Source organism: Hypomesus nipponensis, chromosome 5 (assembly GCF_054491055.1).
Source record: "Hypomesus nipponensis isolate SF chromosome 5, ASM5449105v1, whole genome shotgun sequence".
In the NCBI taxonomy this organism is placed as follows: Eukaryota; Metazoa; Chordata; class Actinopteri; order Osmeriformes; family Osmeridae; genus Hypomesus; species Hypomesus nipponensis.
This window is the reverse complement of record NC_140365.1, coordinates 7,607,387-7,624,541: the sequence shown is the minus strand read 5'-3', so window position 1 is coordinate 7,624,541 and position 17,155 is coordinate 7,607,387. Positions and strand designations below refer to the sequence as shown.

Below are 17,155 nucleotides of genomic sequence, written 5' to 3'. Positions count from 1 at the left end.
CAGCACCCTCGCTGAACTCTCTCTCCTCGCCCGACTGCCTCGCGCTCGCTCGTGGAGCAGACGCTGCGTAGGGAGACGGCCTGTCTTAGATGTTTAACTGCCCTCCGCCCCTAAGGACACGCCCGGTGTGCTGGGTTGTAGTCGTCATACAACAGCTCTGATTAGTCAACAGCGACAGTGATGTCATTGTTAGGAACCTCCTGTGAACATGCCGGTAGATGTTCACACGGTGGCCAAGTCCCCAAGTAAGGCCCAAATGGAGGCCATTTTATTTTTGCCGACTTCTAGGCCGCCATCTGAATCCATCTGGATTCACAGTGTCTCGTATGAGGCGGGCCGTCGAAACCAATCAGTTTGCTGTGAAAGTGGATACCGGTGGTGGGGGGGGCGGCGAGAAGAGAAACAGTTCAGCTCTCCACAGGGCCGACCCCCTTCTCTCAGCTCACCACCCCCACCAATGCCTCCACACTTATGAAAAGTCTGCAGGTTTGTCCTACGGTCCACCCGTGGACATTTCACAGGGCGTCGACACCTTATTAGCGGCCCCGTGGTAGTTTCACACCTGCCCCCTTGGCGGTGGCGTGTTGCGCTTGCGAACGGCCGTCCACACTGACGTGTCATGGCGGCTGCCCCACCAGGCCTCTGACTGAGAGGGTGGGCCAAACCTGGGGGGGGGGGGGGGGGGGCTGTTAGCCTGCGCGGCACACCGTGGAACCCACCTAGTTCCCGTTCGCAAACAATGGGATTGATTTGTTCCAAAAGTTTTGCTCTGGGAATCGTACAACGCTGTGCTCTACCTCCCTCCGGCAGATGAGTGGGCGTATTGATCTTTCAGTCAAACTACATTGCTCCATCTATTTAGAAAAATACCCCGCTATATTGGAAATGTTACGACAGTTTAAGACATGTTGTGTGTGTGTGTCCCCAATGCTTCCTGCTGGGTTTCTAACAGACTGAACTTTCCCAGTGCTTCCTCGTTAGCTGTTGTTCTCTCAGTGTGCTGGGATCCTGTGCTCCACGCTAACTAAACAGCCGTTAATGGACCGCCTTGCTCCGGTAATAGCTATGTGGTTAAACACACACTGTGCTCTGCCTGGCTTCTGAAGGCGCTCCGGTGACAGGACGTCTAAATGAAACGCGTTGTTAGCGCTTAGCGACCCACGGGGGTCCCCCCCCCCCGCCTCCTCCCCCAGTAGGGAGTGCGGTGTTCACTCTGCGCTGTGCTCACTGGAGAGTACTGATACGGTGGTGCTGATCAACGGCACGTCTTTTGTAGTACATTTTCACCCCTGGGCGGAAAACGGATCATTTGAATAAGCCTCTCATCTCGGGCACTGAGAATCCGACTGTAAATAAATCTGACATCTGTGGCCCGGATGGTTGTATTTTTAGCGATGCATTTTCCGGTCTGGTTTATTGACTCGCCTCTGTTCTTCTCTCTCCTTCCGTCCAGAACGACATGACCCTGAAGCCGCAGGAGCGCCGGGCCCACCGCGCCGGGCCCCTGCACAAGAAGAGGCCCCCGAGGGTCCCCAACGGGCTGAGCCTGGAGCCCTGCAAGGCCCAGGGCCGCCAGAACAACCACCCCCACAAACCCCACAGACCCCACCACCAGCACCAGCACTCGGACCAGGAGAACAACCCCCGCCTGGCCCACACCTATGGCAAGAAGAAGAAGAAGAAACACCTGCAGAAGAAGAACAGGACGGTCAGTCTTCTCTCCTTCCTGTCCTCTCTCTGGGTTTCCTTCTCTCTATCTCTATCTTTTGTTGTTGTTGAGGGGGGGGGGGGGGGGGGGGTCCTGTCTTCCTCAGCTCCCTGAAAGGGCAAGCGGATGCTGGGTGACGTTGTGGAGTGCCAGGTGCCAGGTCTGGTCTTGTGTCCTGTCCTTAACCGGGATCATGATCAGGCCTGATGGTGCCGTCGGTGGCACTTAGAGGTGGACACGATTTGCATCTGGATGGCCGGATGACGTCACGGACACAATCCTCTCACGGTAAACCGTGGGGAATGCTCCTGTTGTAGTGAGACCGGCAGCATGATATGGGAAATAAAGCTCCTTTGAACCCGGGCCTTCGTCGAGCATCGTTGCACAATAGAGATGTTCTATTCACAGACAATTAGAACCAACTCAGATGGATTCTTTAATCGTGCCGTATCATTAGAGGGGCCGTCTTACTGCGTGAGATTCATTTCAGATTCTAATCCGAGGACTTAATTAATGTTACATTAGGTTTGGAGACTGCTTCTCCTGTTCACTGTCTGCAATTAGAGCAAATTGCCACATTGTTGGGGGTGTGTGTGTGTGTGTGTGTGTGTGTGGGGTGGGGGGGGGGGGGGGGGGCGCTGTGTCGTTTCTCTGCCTGACGACTGATGATGAGGCTGTCTATTGGTTGAGGCTGTTATTATCAATGATGGCCGCTAATAAAATAGAAAGCACATTAGAGATTAGTCACCGTGGCTGACGTCAGATTTGGAAGGAGGGTTGAGGATTATGGGCTAGAGGCTGGGAGTATGGAGAGAGAGGGGGAAAGAAAGAGAACGAGAGAGAGAGAAAGAAAGAAAGAGCAAGAGGAGACAAAAGCATGTGGGTGTGTGTGTGTGTGTGCGGCGAGGGAGTGTGTGGCGCTAATGAGTATTTATGGCACACGGACACAGGGGTGTCTCTCTGCAAGCTAGAGCTATCAGTTACAGCACCGCCCACAGTCCACCCCAACACACACCCGCACACGCACTCGGAGGCAGGGGGAGGGGCAGAGGTCATCGTTTGTCCGTGTCATCACAGCAGGGCCGGGGCAGACATCTCAGGCTGTTCATCATTGAGCTACTCTCTCTGGACGTCGACTATACGACCGCAGCACGACCGCAACACGACCAGAACAGTACAAACAACACGACCCCAACAGGACTTCGACATAACCTCAACACAGGGGGAAAACGCACTTCCCGGGTAAATATCTGGTCTCACGGTCACAGCAGCCGCCCCCTTTTCCTGAGTTCTCCGAGCACCGAAGTCCACCCCGATCACACGGACGCGCGTCCGCGGCGTTGTCATTTTGCCGCAGGCGACGTATCTGATGGCTGTGTAGAAGGACCTGCTGGAAGCCCTCTGCCGCACGGCTGAAGGTGTGCCACTCCTGGTACAGACAGATGGTGCCACCTGCCAGTCTCAAGGTTGTCTGGCGCATGCAGTTGCATGGCAGCAGAGGTGACTGCTGAGGGCGAGGTGTGAGCACGTGCGCGCGTGAGCGCGAGAGATTGAGAGACGGTGGGTGAGAACAAGAGCGACGGCGACAGATAAAGAGAGCACAGATGGGTCTTCTTTGGCTCCGCCCGGGTGTGTGAGCCAGGGGAGTTGACAACGACCTCTGTGACAAGAGCAGCACAAAGTGGTGTTTAGGCCCAGGACTGAAGGACCCTCCTCCCCTCCGTGGCCCCTGCCAGGCAACACTGATCAGGGCCGGAGCATCTGCCGTCGGAGCGCGGGGCTCAGGGGAGCTTGGCACGCAGATCTACTCACTCACATGCATGTACACACGTTTTGGCGTATATACACACACACACGCACAAATGTCTTTCTCACATGCATGTACACACACACACACACACACACACGAGAAGGAGTCTGCTTTGACTCCTGTGTGGCTCCAGGGTCGAAGATCCTCCCCTTCCTGCTAATGAAGAACAGGTCAATAGCACGATAACGGCGACGCTGGTGATGATGGCGGCGGCGACGATGATGACGACGACGAGGCTGTTGATTGTTCATTGTGGTTCCTGTAAGCGCTCACATTTCCTCCTGCTTTGGTTCCACCCCGCTCAGAGAACATTTGCATATCGCATTCAGCCCCAATCGCATTCGAACCAGTCACGCCTTATGACATATATGCATAATTGAATAGATCATCATCTCTGCCCTCCAAGGGCCCCATTGTCCTTTAAACAGAACCGAGGCGATCTCCCCTAGTTATCCCGCAGGGGAAATGTTATCTTATCCGGCCATAAATAATCGTTACGGCATGGTCCTCCTACAAGGGGAGGGTTTCATGTCAGAGGTTATTCTCAAGGTTTAACTCCCCGTTTAGTTAAGCAGCAGTCTGGGAAGGCGTGCTTTCATCTGCCCCCTCTCTGGCTGCTGCCCACACTGAGGTGGGGGAGGGAGGGAGGGAGGCAGGGAGAGAGATTGGGACAGACAGAGGAGAGAGAAAGAGCAAGAGAGAGAGTGTATACAAGAACGAGAGAGAGAGAGAGAAGAAAAGAGAGGGAGTGTGAGAGGGAGTTTTGAGAACAGAAGTGAAATGTCCGTCCCACCCCCCCCCTTTCTTTTACCATGAGGCCCACAGATTGCGGCAAACATTTTCCAACTCTGGCACTGACCCAATGTGCTAAACCGTGTGAGATATTGTAAGCTCAGGGGGCGTAGAGAACACGAACATGTTTACAACCTCCTCTGCCACATCGCCCAGTGCTGAAATGGAGAGTTCAGATAGGGTAACATTCTGTCAGTTGAAAATGCATGAGCTTGCGGTAGCAAACTGCAAATGAGAGCTTTCCAGCTATGTTGGTCTTTGTTTATGGCTGTGGCTGTTGTTGTTGGGTTGAACTTGTGCCTGGTGTTAACAATGCACCTGCTGTGGTGTTTTGGTCGTTTTTCTGTCCAGAGTGCTACTGCGCGTGTGATAAACAAAATCTGTTCCGCTATTTGTTTTTGCTGTCGAGATTTTACGAAGAAGAGGGAGGTTTATTTTTCAAATTGTTTCAATTGGAGATTGAATGTGCAGACCAATTTTTGCAGCTCGTTATACAGCTGGTAGTTGTGCGAAGGGTAGTTGGCTGCAAGTGTTAGACTGCACAAGTATAGACGCACGGGTATTACTTCCCACTCGGACATACTGCATTAATACACAGAAAAGTGTTCCTTGCTCTTGCCTCGTGCGTGTGTGTGAGCGTGTGTGTGAGCATGTGTGTGTGAGCGTGCGTGTGAGCGTGCACGCTCGTGTGATCCGCTCATGCCAGCGGGCCAGTGTTGGCATGAAAGGAACCCTCTGCAGGTAAATGGGGCTCCCAGCAGCCCAGTGCTGTACAGTGCCACGCGTGTGGGGGAGCGTGTCACCCTGCCCGTTTGGTTTCTGCTCAGCCCGGGCCCCCCGCGGGGGCGGATGTTTACCACTCTGCAGTCCTGTCACGGCACCCTTTTTAAGGCAGTACTTTGAGCATCGAGTGGCTCGACGGCACGACGGTGTGAGGGCCGGGCCCTGCGCGCCGTCACGCTTTGCTCCGTGGGAGAGAGTGAAGGAGAGGGAGGGAGGGAGAGTGCGGGCCGGGGTGGGCGTCGCTCAAGATGGATGAAGCTGTCCGAGGGGCTCGGTGAGGGGGTGGACGTGGAGGGGGCCGTGGTTTGTAAACGCCCTCCCCCCCCCCACACACACACACACACACTCGCGGGCCGGAGGAGGAGGAGGGGGGATGTGGGAGCTGTGGGCGGCGGGTGCTTGAGTCACAGGCCGTGGCGTGTGGCGCTGTGTTGGGTGGCGTTGGTGAACAGAGGGCCGCGCGGCGAGGTCCATCTGCTCTGGCAGAGAGGAAGGGGGGACCGGGGCAGAGTGGACCCAGCCCCCTGTCCTCACCCTGCCTGTCTGTCTCTCGGTCCGTCTCCTGTCATGGCGGCCTCAGATATTGCTCTTTCTCAGTATCGTCCGTGTGTTGCTGTGTGTCGGTCCGTATGTGTCTATATCCTACCCTGAAATGTATTTGCTCTGTAAGCAGTGTTGCAATTTACTTTGATTGTTTATTACTTCTGTTTAACTGCTGACTTGCGTTCGCGCGTGTTGCTGACGATGCTCGAGCTGTCTCGCGTACGCGAACCGCAGGACAAACAACAGGAAGCAGCTGTTGGTGTCCCAGGAACTTTAAGCGCGCGCTTAGAGTGCATAAAGCATGCATGTTGTAAACTCGCCTTGAGTCGGAAGGAGGATCGACCACAAGCTGTGGTCTCGTTTCCTCGACAGCGTTTGCCCGTGTCTGTCTCCTCTCTCTCCGTCGGCCTGCTTCTCCGTGGCTCTCCGCCTGTCTCTCTCTGATACTTTTGAATACTCACAGGCACACGCACACTTGCCTTTCCACCCACCGTCAGTAGGCGAGACTCGCCACCCTGCACTTTACCGTCACTCACGATCGTCCCCTTGTACCAACACGCACCCCCGGATCTCTGGCTGAGCGGCGGCAGGTGTCACTCTCTCTTTAAGTGAGCGATCCGTTCTCTCCCTGTCCTCCCCAACGGGAGGGGGTGGAGAGGGTGGAGGGGGGGGGGGGAAGGATTGATGTGACGGGTGTTTTGACAGCCCAGCTCATCAACAGGTCTCCTTTCCCAGCTTGGCAGGTTTTGACGAGACGCTCCCTTTGACGTCCACCCGCCCGCCAAACAGCAGTCTCCATTTGTCAGCAACAAGACAGGACAGAGGAGGGCGATCGAGAGTGGGTCATCCCCAGGCTGGCAGCGCGCCGTCGAACCCACAGAACGTTGCCCCCATCTGGGGCTGGAGGACAACCCCGCACGGGGGGGGTTGTCTCTGTGGGTCAGCCTGGGACCTCGGGGACTGCAGGAGGGCGTTTTCGAGGGTCGAGGTCCTTTAACTCCCTCGCCTCCCGGAGGAGACCCTCTTCTCATCCGATTTCCAAGACCTTCGGGGCTCACAGCAGACGTCTGATGAAAGATGGCCGCCGACTGCTGCAGCTGTGATCACAGACTTCAGTCGGAGCCTGTTTCTCTCTGGGGGGGGGGGAGGGCATGGACTCTCTGTTTCAGGAGACCCCAGGATGAACTTCCGCACCTGGTGATGTGTCTCCTGTGTGGGACAACAGGTGTGTAAACATTTTCCTGGGCAAAGCGTCGACCTGGGATTGCTTCGCGCGTGTCACAAATTCTGCTGTGCAAATGTGATATTATGTTCAATTTCAGCGTGCGCGGGTCACCCTTGATGAGCTTATTGGCTAAGCCAATAAGTCAACGAAAGAAGCGCGATGTCCCTGTGTGTTGAGATGGATCCCGAACGCTCTGCCCCGGGACGCTGGGAGGATAATTGTTCCTGTCACAGTCCTGATTCGCAGACGTGAATCCAATCCAATCCAATCAGCGCCCCTGTTCCGACTCACGCGATCAAAAAAAACAAAACACCCCGCTTCCTCATGTGTCGTTTGAGCCAGGCGTCTGCGTTTTTCACGAGGCCGACCTGTCCTTGTTCTCCATCGGAGAGGGGTGTGGGCACGGAGTGTGTGTGTGGTGGGCTGAGGCGAGAAGGCGGCGGTGGAGGTTGGTGGTTATCAGGACGGCACCGGGAGCTGGTGTTGACGCGCTGTCAGCCGTGGTGTGGCAGCGCTGTCACTCGGCTCTTCCGTCAACAGCGCTCGCTCTTGGGGGCACAGTAACCCGGTGTCAACACGCGTCTGTCACTCTCGGTCTGTCGCGAATCAACGGGCGTCTCCCAGAGGGTGTTCGACGCCCTGGATGACTGCGTTTCTTTCCTTTGTCCTGTTCGGCACGTCTCCCTCTCTTTTCCATGACTGGCTGCTCCTCACGCGCCCCTCCCCACCAATGAAGAGCCCCGAGGGCGACGTGTTCACAACACTTCTCGCCCCTCCTCCTCCTCTCCTTCTCCATCGATACCTTCCTTTTGAAGTTTGGTTGAAGCGAGGCGCGCGGGCGGGCGGGTACTTTGCGACGTGCATGTTAATCAGATCCTTCCCACATCATTCGGTCCCATTACCGTCCCTCCGGCTGTCAGGGGCGACGGCGGGCCCCCGCGTCTGTCCGCTCGTTAGCCGCTCTGGGGGCGGGGTTGGAGGGAGTAGCCGTGGCGACGGGCGGGCCGTGGCGCCAGGTGACGCCGGCGGCCCCCCAGCTCCTGTCACTCGCCCGACAAAAACCCTCCAAGTCAATTTGCCGAAATTAAGCGGCGACGCTTCGACCAAAGTGCCGGCCACTTTAGCTGCATCCTCTCGCACCTGTCAATCAGCCTGGCTGGCAGGGCAGGTGCTTAAGAAGCTTTTATCAGTGCTGTCCAGCGCCTGTCACTGCCACAGCTCGCAGCAACGCCGGTCACAGTTATTTAATGTCCTCTTGGCAGAGAGAGAGGGAGAGGGAGAGGGAGAGGGAGAGGGAGAGGGAGAGGGAGAGGGAGAGGGAGAGAGGGAGAGAGGGAGAGAGGGAGGTTACGTGTCACTTTGTCAGCCAGGCAGTGCCAGGGACAATGTGTGACGTTCAATTCCATTCCAGAACATGAGTCATATTTTTTTTATGATTTCGAAAGTGTCGGAGTTTACACCTACACACGCGCGCACGCACACACACAAACACACACCCTGTCTCCTCAAGTGGTCCCCCCTATGTCGTTCGCCAAGGAACAGAGAATACTCTTTTCTCATGAACACCGTCAGTGGTGGAACCAACAAATCAGGAGTGTTCTTTTTGTCCTGTCAGGGTGTGTGTGTGTATGGAGGGGAGAATAACAGAGAGAAAAGGAGCGCACTCTGAGTCTGAGACACGCGCTCACCGCCCCTGTCCAGGCTGCCTCGGCTTTGATAGCTTATCTTCTTTCACAGTTCTGCTCTGCGTGTTTCTCTCCACACACACATACACACACACACACACACACACACACACACACACAAATTGGGTTAGGAAAGGGGGAGTTCCCACTGGGCTCAGGGTTCATGTGTCATTATTTGGTTATTAAGTGTTAATATGGTAAGCCCTGCTCACGTCGGAGGGTTTGGCCTAGGCTCTGTAATGGACCACCTGGGCAGCAGCCAGTACACACACACCCACACACACACAGCCCCAGCTAACTGCCAGGTTTCCTGCACCACTAATAGTCTTTAATAAGGTGTATAATTGCGGGTGACCCCCCTGGCCACTGTGTTAAGCAGTCAGCCGACTGAGCCCATCGCTCTGTAAATACCAATTAGGCTGGGCACAGACCTCCCTGGGACAAGATCCACCGCAGATACTGCAGGTAGATCCGAAAGGTCTGCGTGTGTGTTTGTGTGTTTGTGTGCACACGTGTGACTTGTTTGTGTTTGTGGAAAATACTGTATCGTTTTTGAAGTTCTGGGCTGTGGCTAGAAAAACTCGATTTTGTACCCTCCCTCCCTCCCTCCCTCCCCCATCGCTCTCCCTAAGCCCAGGTTCGGAGCAGGTGTGTGTGAGTGCTGTTGGCTCCACAGCCCCTCCTGGAGCCCCAGGACCCCGCAGCGTACAAACAAGGCAGGCTGACCTGGCGCTGCACTGGACAGGCAGAGGGCTAATCCAGGCTTAGGAGGAGATAGCAAGGGAGGCTGTGTGCCCGCTCCCACCCTCTCAAACCCCTTCTCTCGTGGGAAAAATGAGGCCCCACCGCACCACCACCACCCCCAAGCGCCATAGATTGGGCCTCCTCCCTGACGGAAAGCTCTCCATGTGGAGATGTGCTGAGTGTGGGAGAAGTGGTGACAGTGTCTGGGCTTATGCAGGGGCTCAGACAGGGAACACTGTACACTGTTTGAACTGTGTTGGAATAACACTGGGGAGGGGGGGGTAAACCTCCAGGATCCTGGATGAAGCGATCTGTGATTTACATTGAGCAGATCCCCCGTTCTCTTCCTGGAGTGGTGCCACTCCCCCCCCCCCCCCCCGCCCGTCTCTCTGTATCTCACGCTGTCCTTTTCCCTTGCTCTGTTTCTTTCTCTCTCTCTCTCTTCTCTCTCTCTCTCTCTCTCTCTCTCTCTCTCTCTCTCTCTCTCTCTCTCTCTCTCTCTCTCTCTCTCTCTCTCTCTCTCTCTCTCTCTCTCTCTCTCTCTCTCTCTCTCTCTCTCTCTCTCTCTCTCTCTCTCTCTCTCTCTCTCTCTCTCTCTCTCTCTCTCTCTCTCTCTCTCCCCCCTCCTCCTGTGGAGCAGAGTGTGTCTGGCCAGGGCTGCAGGTGTCCTCCTGATCTGCTCCAGCTGTGTGGAGGGACTCCTCCTCTGGGGCCCGTGCTGTTAGCAGGAGGCCTGGCTGTGAGGCTGCAGACAGGACTTAATCTCCCATCCCCCCCCCCCACCCTCCTCCTCTTCCTCCCCTCCTCTCCTTGTCTTGTGCTCTAAAAGAAACACTCCCCCAGACAGTCTGAAAGCCTCTGATGCAATGGAAAGATCCCCCCCCTCACACCCTCTCTCCCCCCCCCCTCCCCTCCCCTCACACTGAGAGCGATCTTATTGGTTCATCCTCTGGTTCCTGTGACGCGGGCCGCTGGCGTTCACACTCTCTTCGTGCCAGGCTGGCGGCGTGACGAGAGCGGGTCGCGGCCTCGTCTGTGGAGCTCCGTACGGGCTTCGGAAGCCTTACGTAAGGCTTCGAAACGGGGCTCGGAGGAGTGCTCGGTGCTCTGACACCATCCCTGAGAGAATACACTGATGTATGCTGACTCAGGGGAGCTTTGATACACAGCGAATGGGAAGTATTACAGCGAGTTGAATCATCCCAAAGTGTCTTTTTGGATTATCCAAGTTTGCACAGTCTGTGTAGAGAAGTCACTTAAATCATATCCAAATAGCATCTCTGGAAATTTCCAAACATGCTCCTGGGGGGGAGAAATATCCCTACACTAAAACTAATTTGTGTACATTTACTTTCAGTTTCAAAGGAAATCTCTCGGTCCCTCCCAACTTTCGGTCCGCCACCACACACGGACCCACACACCCGCGCACTCCTGACTCGTTTGAATTCCTTTTTTCCTCCCCTTCCTCTGACCTCCCATCATGGTGCTCTCCTCTCTGAGAGAACGCTCCCTCCCGTGTAGCTGGCCCCGCCTGTGGGCGGGGTGGCGTGTGTGGGGCCCAGTTTGAGAGCCTTATCATGCTGACAACAGACGACTCGCGTGTATTTACTGAGCTGAATCCCCCTTCCGCCCTCGGCTCTGAGGTCAGCCAAATCACACTGCCAGACATACCTGGCACTGGCACAGCCTGGCAATGCCCAGCACAGCATCACAGAGCTCAGCCCAGCACAGCACAACACAGTCCATGTCCGGCACAGTCCAGGTCCAGCCAACAGCGTCAACAACACACTCTTTGCCAACGAGGCAGTCCTGTCAGCAGAGAGACACAACAGAGGTCTCACACAGAGAGCAGAGAGGGAGGAGGTGGAGACGGTGTGCTTGCGATTGGTGGGCATAATGAGCATCCTGGCCGATGTAGGTGCCAAAGAATATTCCAGAAACCAATTTGTGCCGCCTTGAGTGATTCCTGGAAAGTCCTTATCACAGTTAGCTTTTCATCAGATCCACATTCCCTGGCGGAAAAAACCCTGAAATATCCCGGGATATCAATATCCCTTCATTCCAATACAGTTCATTTCCTTTGCTTTGATAGCGCAATCACCCCCCTTTCCCCAGCTCCCCATGGAAACTCCCAAGATTTCCCTGATTTGCCTCCTCTTCCTGATTCTCCGTAGCCTGATGCTGATGGAAACAGCATTAAATTGGGTGTAATAATTGGGGAGGAACTTTAGCGGATGTGATTCATGTTCAGTCTGATAAGGCCATTCATGACAACTAGGTCATTGCTACATGTCGTCTCCCGGCTAATTGGCTGTAATGTAAGCCTCAGTTAGCCTATCATTGCACTGCAGATCCTGTCACTCCCAATACAAAGCCATGTGTAAGACTGTCCAGGGAGAATGCTTTAAGGCTGTTGCGAGCTAAAAGTAATGTGTTGATTCATTAAGCGGTGATTGATGCTGTCTCCGGGGGGTTCCAGAGAGTCTGTCTTTCTTTTCAGAAAGGGGGGTGCCAGGTGATGCTAAGGCTGTGATTTGTGTTGTGCTGTTTGCACACTGTGTCTAGATTAGCCTTAATCTCCTCGGGTAGGATGTGCTCTTCTGCTGTGCCGCTCTGTTGTCTGCAGGAGATTAACCCACACACACACACAATCTCTCTCTTTCACAAACACACACACACACACACACAGCTTGTTTACTGTGTATACACCTGTGAAAGGGAAGCGGGTGGTGGTCATGTTCAACATGGTGGGGGTTGGGGGGCGGGGGTTGACATACATACAGGTACATACAAACAGTGAAGACCATGGGAGTACTGGCCGAAGGGTTACATCCATCTCTTCCCAGGCCTACAGCTGCTCACAGGCGTGTGGCGTTACTCCCAACCGAACGCGTCGCTCTTATCTGAATCCGTTATACACCGAGAAGCCAGGAGGTCAGCTGCATGCCAGGCTCCTCTGCTCCCTCTGCAGCCAGCACAGCCTTGGTGGCGAGGGTGTGAGTGGGAGAGAGGGACGTTCGTCCCCTGCTCTCCCTGACTGAGCGCTGCTCGGCGCCGCCCTGGCGTGAAGGGGTTGCACATGAGCGCTTTACCGAGCATGACACCCAAACTAGTTTGAAATGACTGGTGTCATCACGGCGTGGGTTTTCGCAAAGCTCTTGTGGTTTACACTCCCCGAGGACGGTCTCCGCACCGTAGGTCATTTCCTGGGCCCACTGGTCCTGGATCTTGATTGGTTGAATGGGCCAGGCATTCACCTTCTCTGTAGCACAGAGAAGAATCTCCTGGGTTGTAAAACAAAATTTAGGTAGACCTCCCCATACTAATCTACGTCTTATTTTATCAAGTTAATTTTCTCTCTTTCTCTTTCTCTTTCTCTCCCTGTTCCTCCTTCCTTCCCTCCCTCCTTCCCTTGCTCCCTCCTTCCCTTGCTCCCTCCATCATAGCTTTGAGGGCTGTGGAGCATGGCCCGAGAAATCTAATATTGATCAGCTAACCTTGCCAGTCTAGATACAGTGGAAAGTCTGGTCTGTACCACACACACACACACACACACACACACACACCTGAATCTGTTTTAGTCCTTGCAAAGGTGCAGAGCATAGACATGGAAATGAGGTACCAGACATCTGTACCCTTTCCCGCCTTCAGGCCTCCCAACCTTTAACCTCCAGCCTCCCAAGTTTACCAGCCTCTAACCTCCAGCCTCTTAGCCTCCGGGCTTTAGACCCAGGTGTGCACTCCATCAATAAATCTCCAGCTGTCTGAGAGCTGTCTGGTCTGCATTAAGGACACACTGTGTCTCGTATGTTTCCTGTGTGCTGGGTTGTGTACATACTGGCTAGTACTACCTGAAATCTCAGATGATATCCACATAAATCTCTCTGATCGGAGATGATATGGATTTTACGCCCCTCCCGCCATCCCTCCGTGATGTTTTTATTTTGTTAAATGCACAACATGCCTCGATCCCAAACGGCCCAGTGCCATGTCCGCGCATAGCTAAGTCTAGACGGTGTCCCGGACGCAGACAGCCAGGAAAAGATGTCATAACTGTTAGAGCCCTGGCCCGGCGTGGAAAAATAGTCTGGGCGTGAATGCCTCTTGTGTTTTCACACGCCGCATCGTTGGAATGTGAGGTATTTGACTCATTGCTGGTGTTTTAGTGGTGTTTTGGCTCCCTCCACTGCCCATCTTGGAGAATGCCCGAGTAGGCGCTTAGATTGGAGTTCTACTCTTGCAGGATTTATTTCACGCGATGATTGTGTTCTTATCCGAGGACGCAAACTCCTCTTTTCCAAGGCTACGCGAGATGCTTAGTCCAAACTGAAGGCATCAGCATTATCTTGGTTGGTTTAGCGTTCTGTGTTGTCATACGAGTGGATGATTGAGTATGATTCCTCCTTCCTCCTCTCTCTCTCTCTCTCTCTCTCTCTCTCTCTCTCTCTCTCTCTCTCTCTCTCTGTGTCTCTCTCTCTCTCTCTCTCTCTCTCTCTCTCTCTCTCTCTGCCTGGCTCTTTGCCTGCTATCTCACTCTGACTGTCTCTCTTTCTCCATCTCAGTGCCAATTATCGATGTTTTTAGCAGGGGTTGGGGAGCTGCCTGACGATAATGATGCTCAAGCTAAAATAAGTACATCTTATTAGCCATTCCAGCAGGCTGGAACAGGGCTCTCGACATACTCGCACTCCCCAGTTATCACGCTGAAATATGTCACCGCGCAGAGCTCAACCTGAGAAGCGAACACAGCACGGTGCATGTGACGGCGTGTTCGCCGTGCCCGGTATAGCGTTCCTTCTCACACTTCTCCATCCAGCGAGGTGGATGTCGACACCGACCGTCTGGGGCCTCATTAGAATCGGGAGCATTCCCGCCGCGTAGGTGTAGGAGTATCATCACACCGGCTGGGCTCACGCTGGGGCTGGAGAGATGGAATCCTGCCTTGCTATCCCATAATAAACTGACCTTCTCACCCCTAAACCCCAAACCCACACTAGGAAGGGGGCACGGCTGCACTTTGTCTTTCAAAGGCACTTTTCCATCAGGGTTTGTACTTTCCTCACCGTATCTCTGGAACGCAGGTGGATGTCGACACGGCCGCGCGGTGAAGCGGCGGTTTGCTGGCTCAGAGACGTGCGGGCCGCTCGTTGGAACAGTGGGCATGCATGACTTCCACTCCCCCTGCTCTGTTTATCCCCGTTTAGCCCCTGCACCGATGGAAGGGGCTGTCTCCCCCATCCCCTCCCCCCCCCACCACTCCCCTGCCCTGCCCTGCCCTGCCCTGCCTCCTTTAGACGGGGGGAGGGAGGCTGCTTTGATGCTGCTCTGTGGCTCCTCAAGAGACACCAGACCCCCTCAGGCCATGCGGTACACACACTTACACACACTCGGCTTCTCACACCAGCGCACGGACTCTTTTTTTTTTTTTTCTCTCTCTGGATCTCACACGCACACACAAGCACATGCACACGCATGATATTGATGGAACACAAGTGTGTGTGTGAGAGAGAGAGAGAGACATAAAGAGAGAGAGAGAGAGAGACATAAAGAGAGAGGGGGAGGGGGAGGGGGAGGGGGAGAGTCAGAGGCCATGAAGCTCTCTTTCATTCTCACCCTCAGGTGCTATTATCTCTGTCTGCTCTCTCTCTGCCTTGGGGCCCGCCCCCCCCCCCCCCCCCCCCTGCCCCTGCGCCCCCCGCCCCCTCCATGTGTACACCTGTCAGTGTTACACATGTAGTTCACAGGCCATGCGATCAATACCGTTACTCAACCCCCTCCCCCCCCTTCACTAAGAGGCGTCTCCACCAATCCCACGGTAATGGCGCTGGCTGAGAGGCAGAGTCATGCAGCTCCGGTTTAATGGCGCCCCGGCGTCAGAGCCTTGGACCGGCCAGCGGTAATGACCCGGCTGACCGTCCGGCTGTCAGGAGAGTCACCACGCTGAGGTCATTATCGGCGTCGTCATGGACACCGTAGCCGTTGCATGGAGACATACAAAGTCGCGCACTGTTGGTCAGACCCTGTGCGGTAATACTGTACGCCGTGGGCACTCAGAAGACCTGAATGCCTGGGTATTTTTTGAAGGATGTATTTGTCTAAATATCCTTATGTGTTCAAATGACTTTCGTTAGAGACATAGTTATTTTCTGTATCCTAATTTTCACACATGCGTATCATCGAATGCTCTCCTGGCCTCTGCTCTTCCCTCCCCTGGGGAGCTGGATCTCAGGGAGTTGGCCTCTCCCCTCCCCTTCTCTCCTCTCCCCTCCCAGCCTCTCCCCTCCCCTCCCAGCCTCTCCCCTCCCCTTCTCTCCTCTCCCCTCCCAGCCTCTCCCCTCCCCTTCTCTCCTCTCCCCTCCCAGCCTCTCCCCTCCCAGCCTCTCCCCTCCCCTCCTCTCCTCTCCCCTCCCAGCCTCTCCCCTCCCAGCCTCTCCCCTCCCCTTCTCTCCTCTCCCCTCCCCTCCTCTCCTCTCCCCTCCCAGCCTCTCCCCTCCCCAGCCTCTCCCCTCCCCTTCTCTCCCCTCCCCTTCTCTCCTCTCCCCTCCCCTCCCCTTCTCTCCTCTCCCCTCCCCTCCCCTCCCCTTCTCTCCTCTCCCCTCCCCTCCTCTCCTCTCCCCTCCCAGCCTCTCCCCTCCCAGCCTCTCTCCCTCCCCCTTCTCTCCCCTCCCCTTCTCTCCTCTCCCCTCCCAGCCTCTCCCCTCCCAGCCTCTCCCCTCCCCTTCTCTTCTCTCCCCTCCCAGCCTCTCCCCTCCATTCCACTCCAGTATCATCCAGTCAGAGCTGGTTCGACCGCCCTGTTTTATCTCCCCCTGGGATTACAGCAGGATTTCGCTAACTCAAGCAGCAAAATGCCGTCCGCTGTCTAGTGTGTGTGTGTGAGAGAGAGACAGAGAGAGACAGAGAGACGCACCGTTGCATGAGGCGTGTCACCAGACAGCGTGTGCATGTCAGGCATCGCCCGGCGATCCGCGATGACAAACATGTTTTCCGGAGATGTTGTCACACCCGGAACGACGGGCACTCCGGCCGAGCACCTCCTCCGAGATGGTTGTCGTGACACGTGGCGTGTGTTTGCGGGGCTTGCCGGGCCTCACGGAGACAGCCTGGGGGGGGGGGAGGTCTGCCTGAGTTGTTACCTGGAGTGGAGCTGCATTTGAAAGGGAAAGGCAGCTGTTGGAGGGAGCCTGGAGGTGGGGAGCGCTGGTCGTGTCGCTTCTCGAGCGCAGGTTGCTGTCTCGCTGTCTTTGTCGTCTCGTCAACCGGCCAAGGTCAGAGTATGACTCGCTCGCTGTTTGCGCAGCCGTCTGTCTTTGCCCGTGCGCGCCCGCCCGCACGCACACACACACACACACACAGACAGACACACGCGCTGTGTCTCTCTCTGGTAATGATTTGCAAGGTCTGTGGTCCAGGCCTCGAGTGCACACGCGAAGCAGGCTCCTGGCCCGGTTCAGGTCCTATTCCGCTCTGCTTCCCTCCCCATCCTGTGAGCCTCGCCACGGTTACTCCCCCCCTCCTCCCCCCCCCCCCCCCCCTCCTTCCGCCTGCGAGCAATTACGACACATTTATCTCTCCTTCCTGCTTTCATCTGAACCGTCCTCTAGGCAGAACCCAGGCAGTTGGGCTTGTGGGTTATGTACAGCACCATGTACTGTGCAGCGGGGAGAGGAGGAGGAGGAGGAGGAAGAGAGGGGAGGAGGAGGAGGAGGAGGAGGAAGAGAGGAGAGGAGGAGGTAGAGGAAGGGGGGGAAGTTGTGCGTGCGAAGCCGTTTAGAGAGCTAGAGATCTGGAACAGGGGGGTTGGCACCGGCCCCTGCGTCTGAAAGTCACTGGAACGTGGAACTGAACCCCTCCACCATCCCCCA

General features: G+C 55.5%; 1 protein-coding gene across 1 annotated transcript in view; it reads left to right on the top strand.

Moving 5' to 3' along the window:
• auts2a (activator of transcription and developmental regulator AUTS2 a) overlaps nt 1-17,155 on the top strand; it is a 238,564-nt gene that overhangs the window by 39,537 nt on the left and 181,872 nt on the right. The window contains exon 2 of the mRNA XM_084697684.1: nt 1,454-1,708. Coding sequence (XP_084553810.1) covers nt 1,454-1,708 — 255 coding nt within the window. The remainder of the gene's footprint in view (nt 1-1,453; nt 1,709-17,155) is intronic.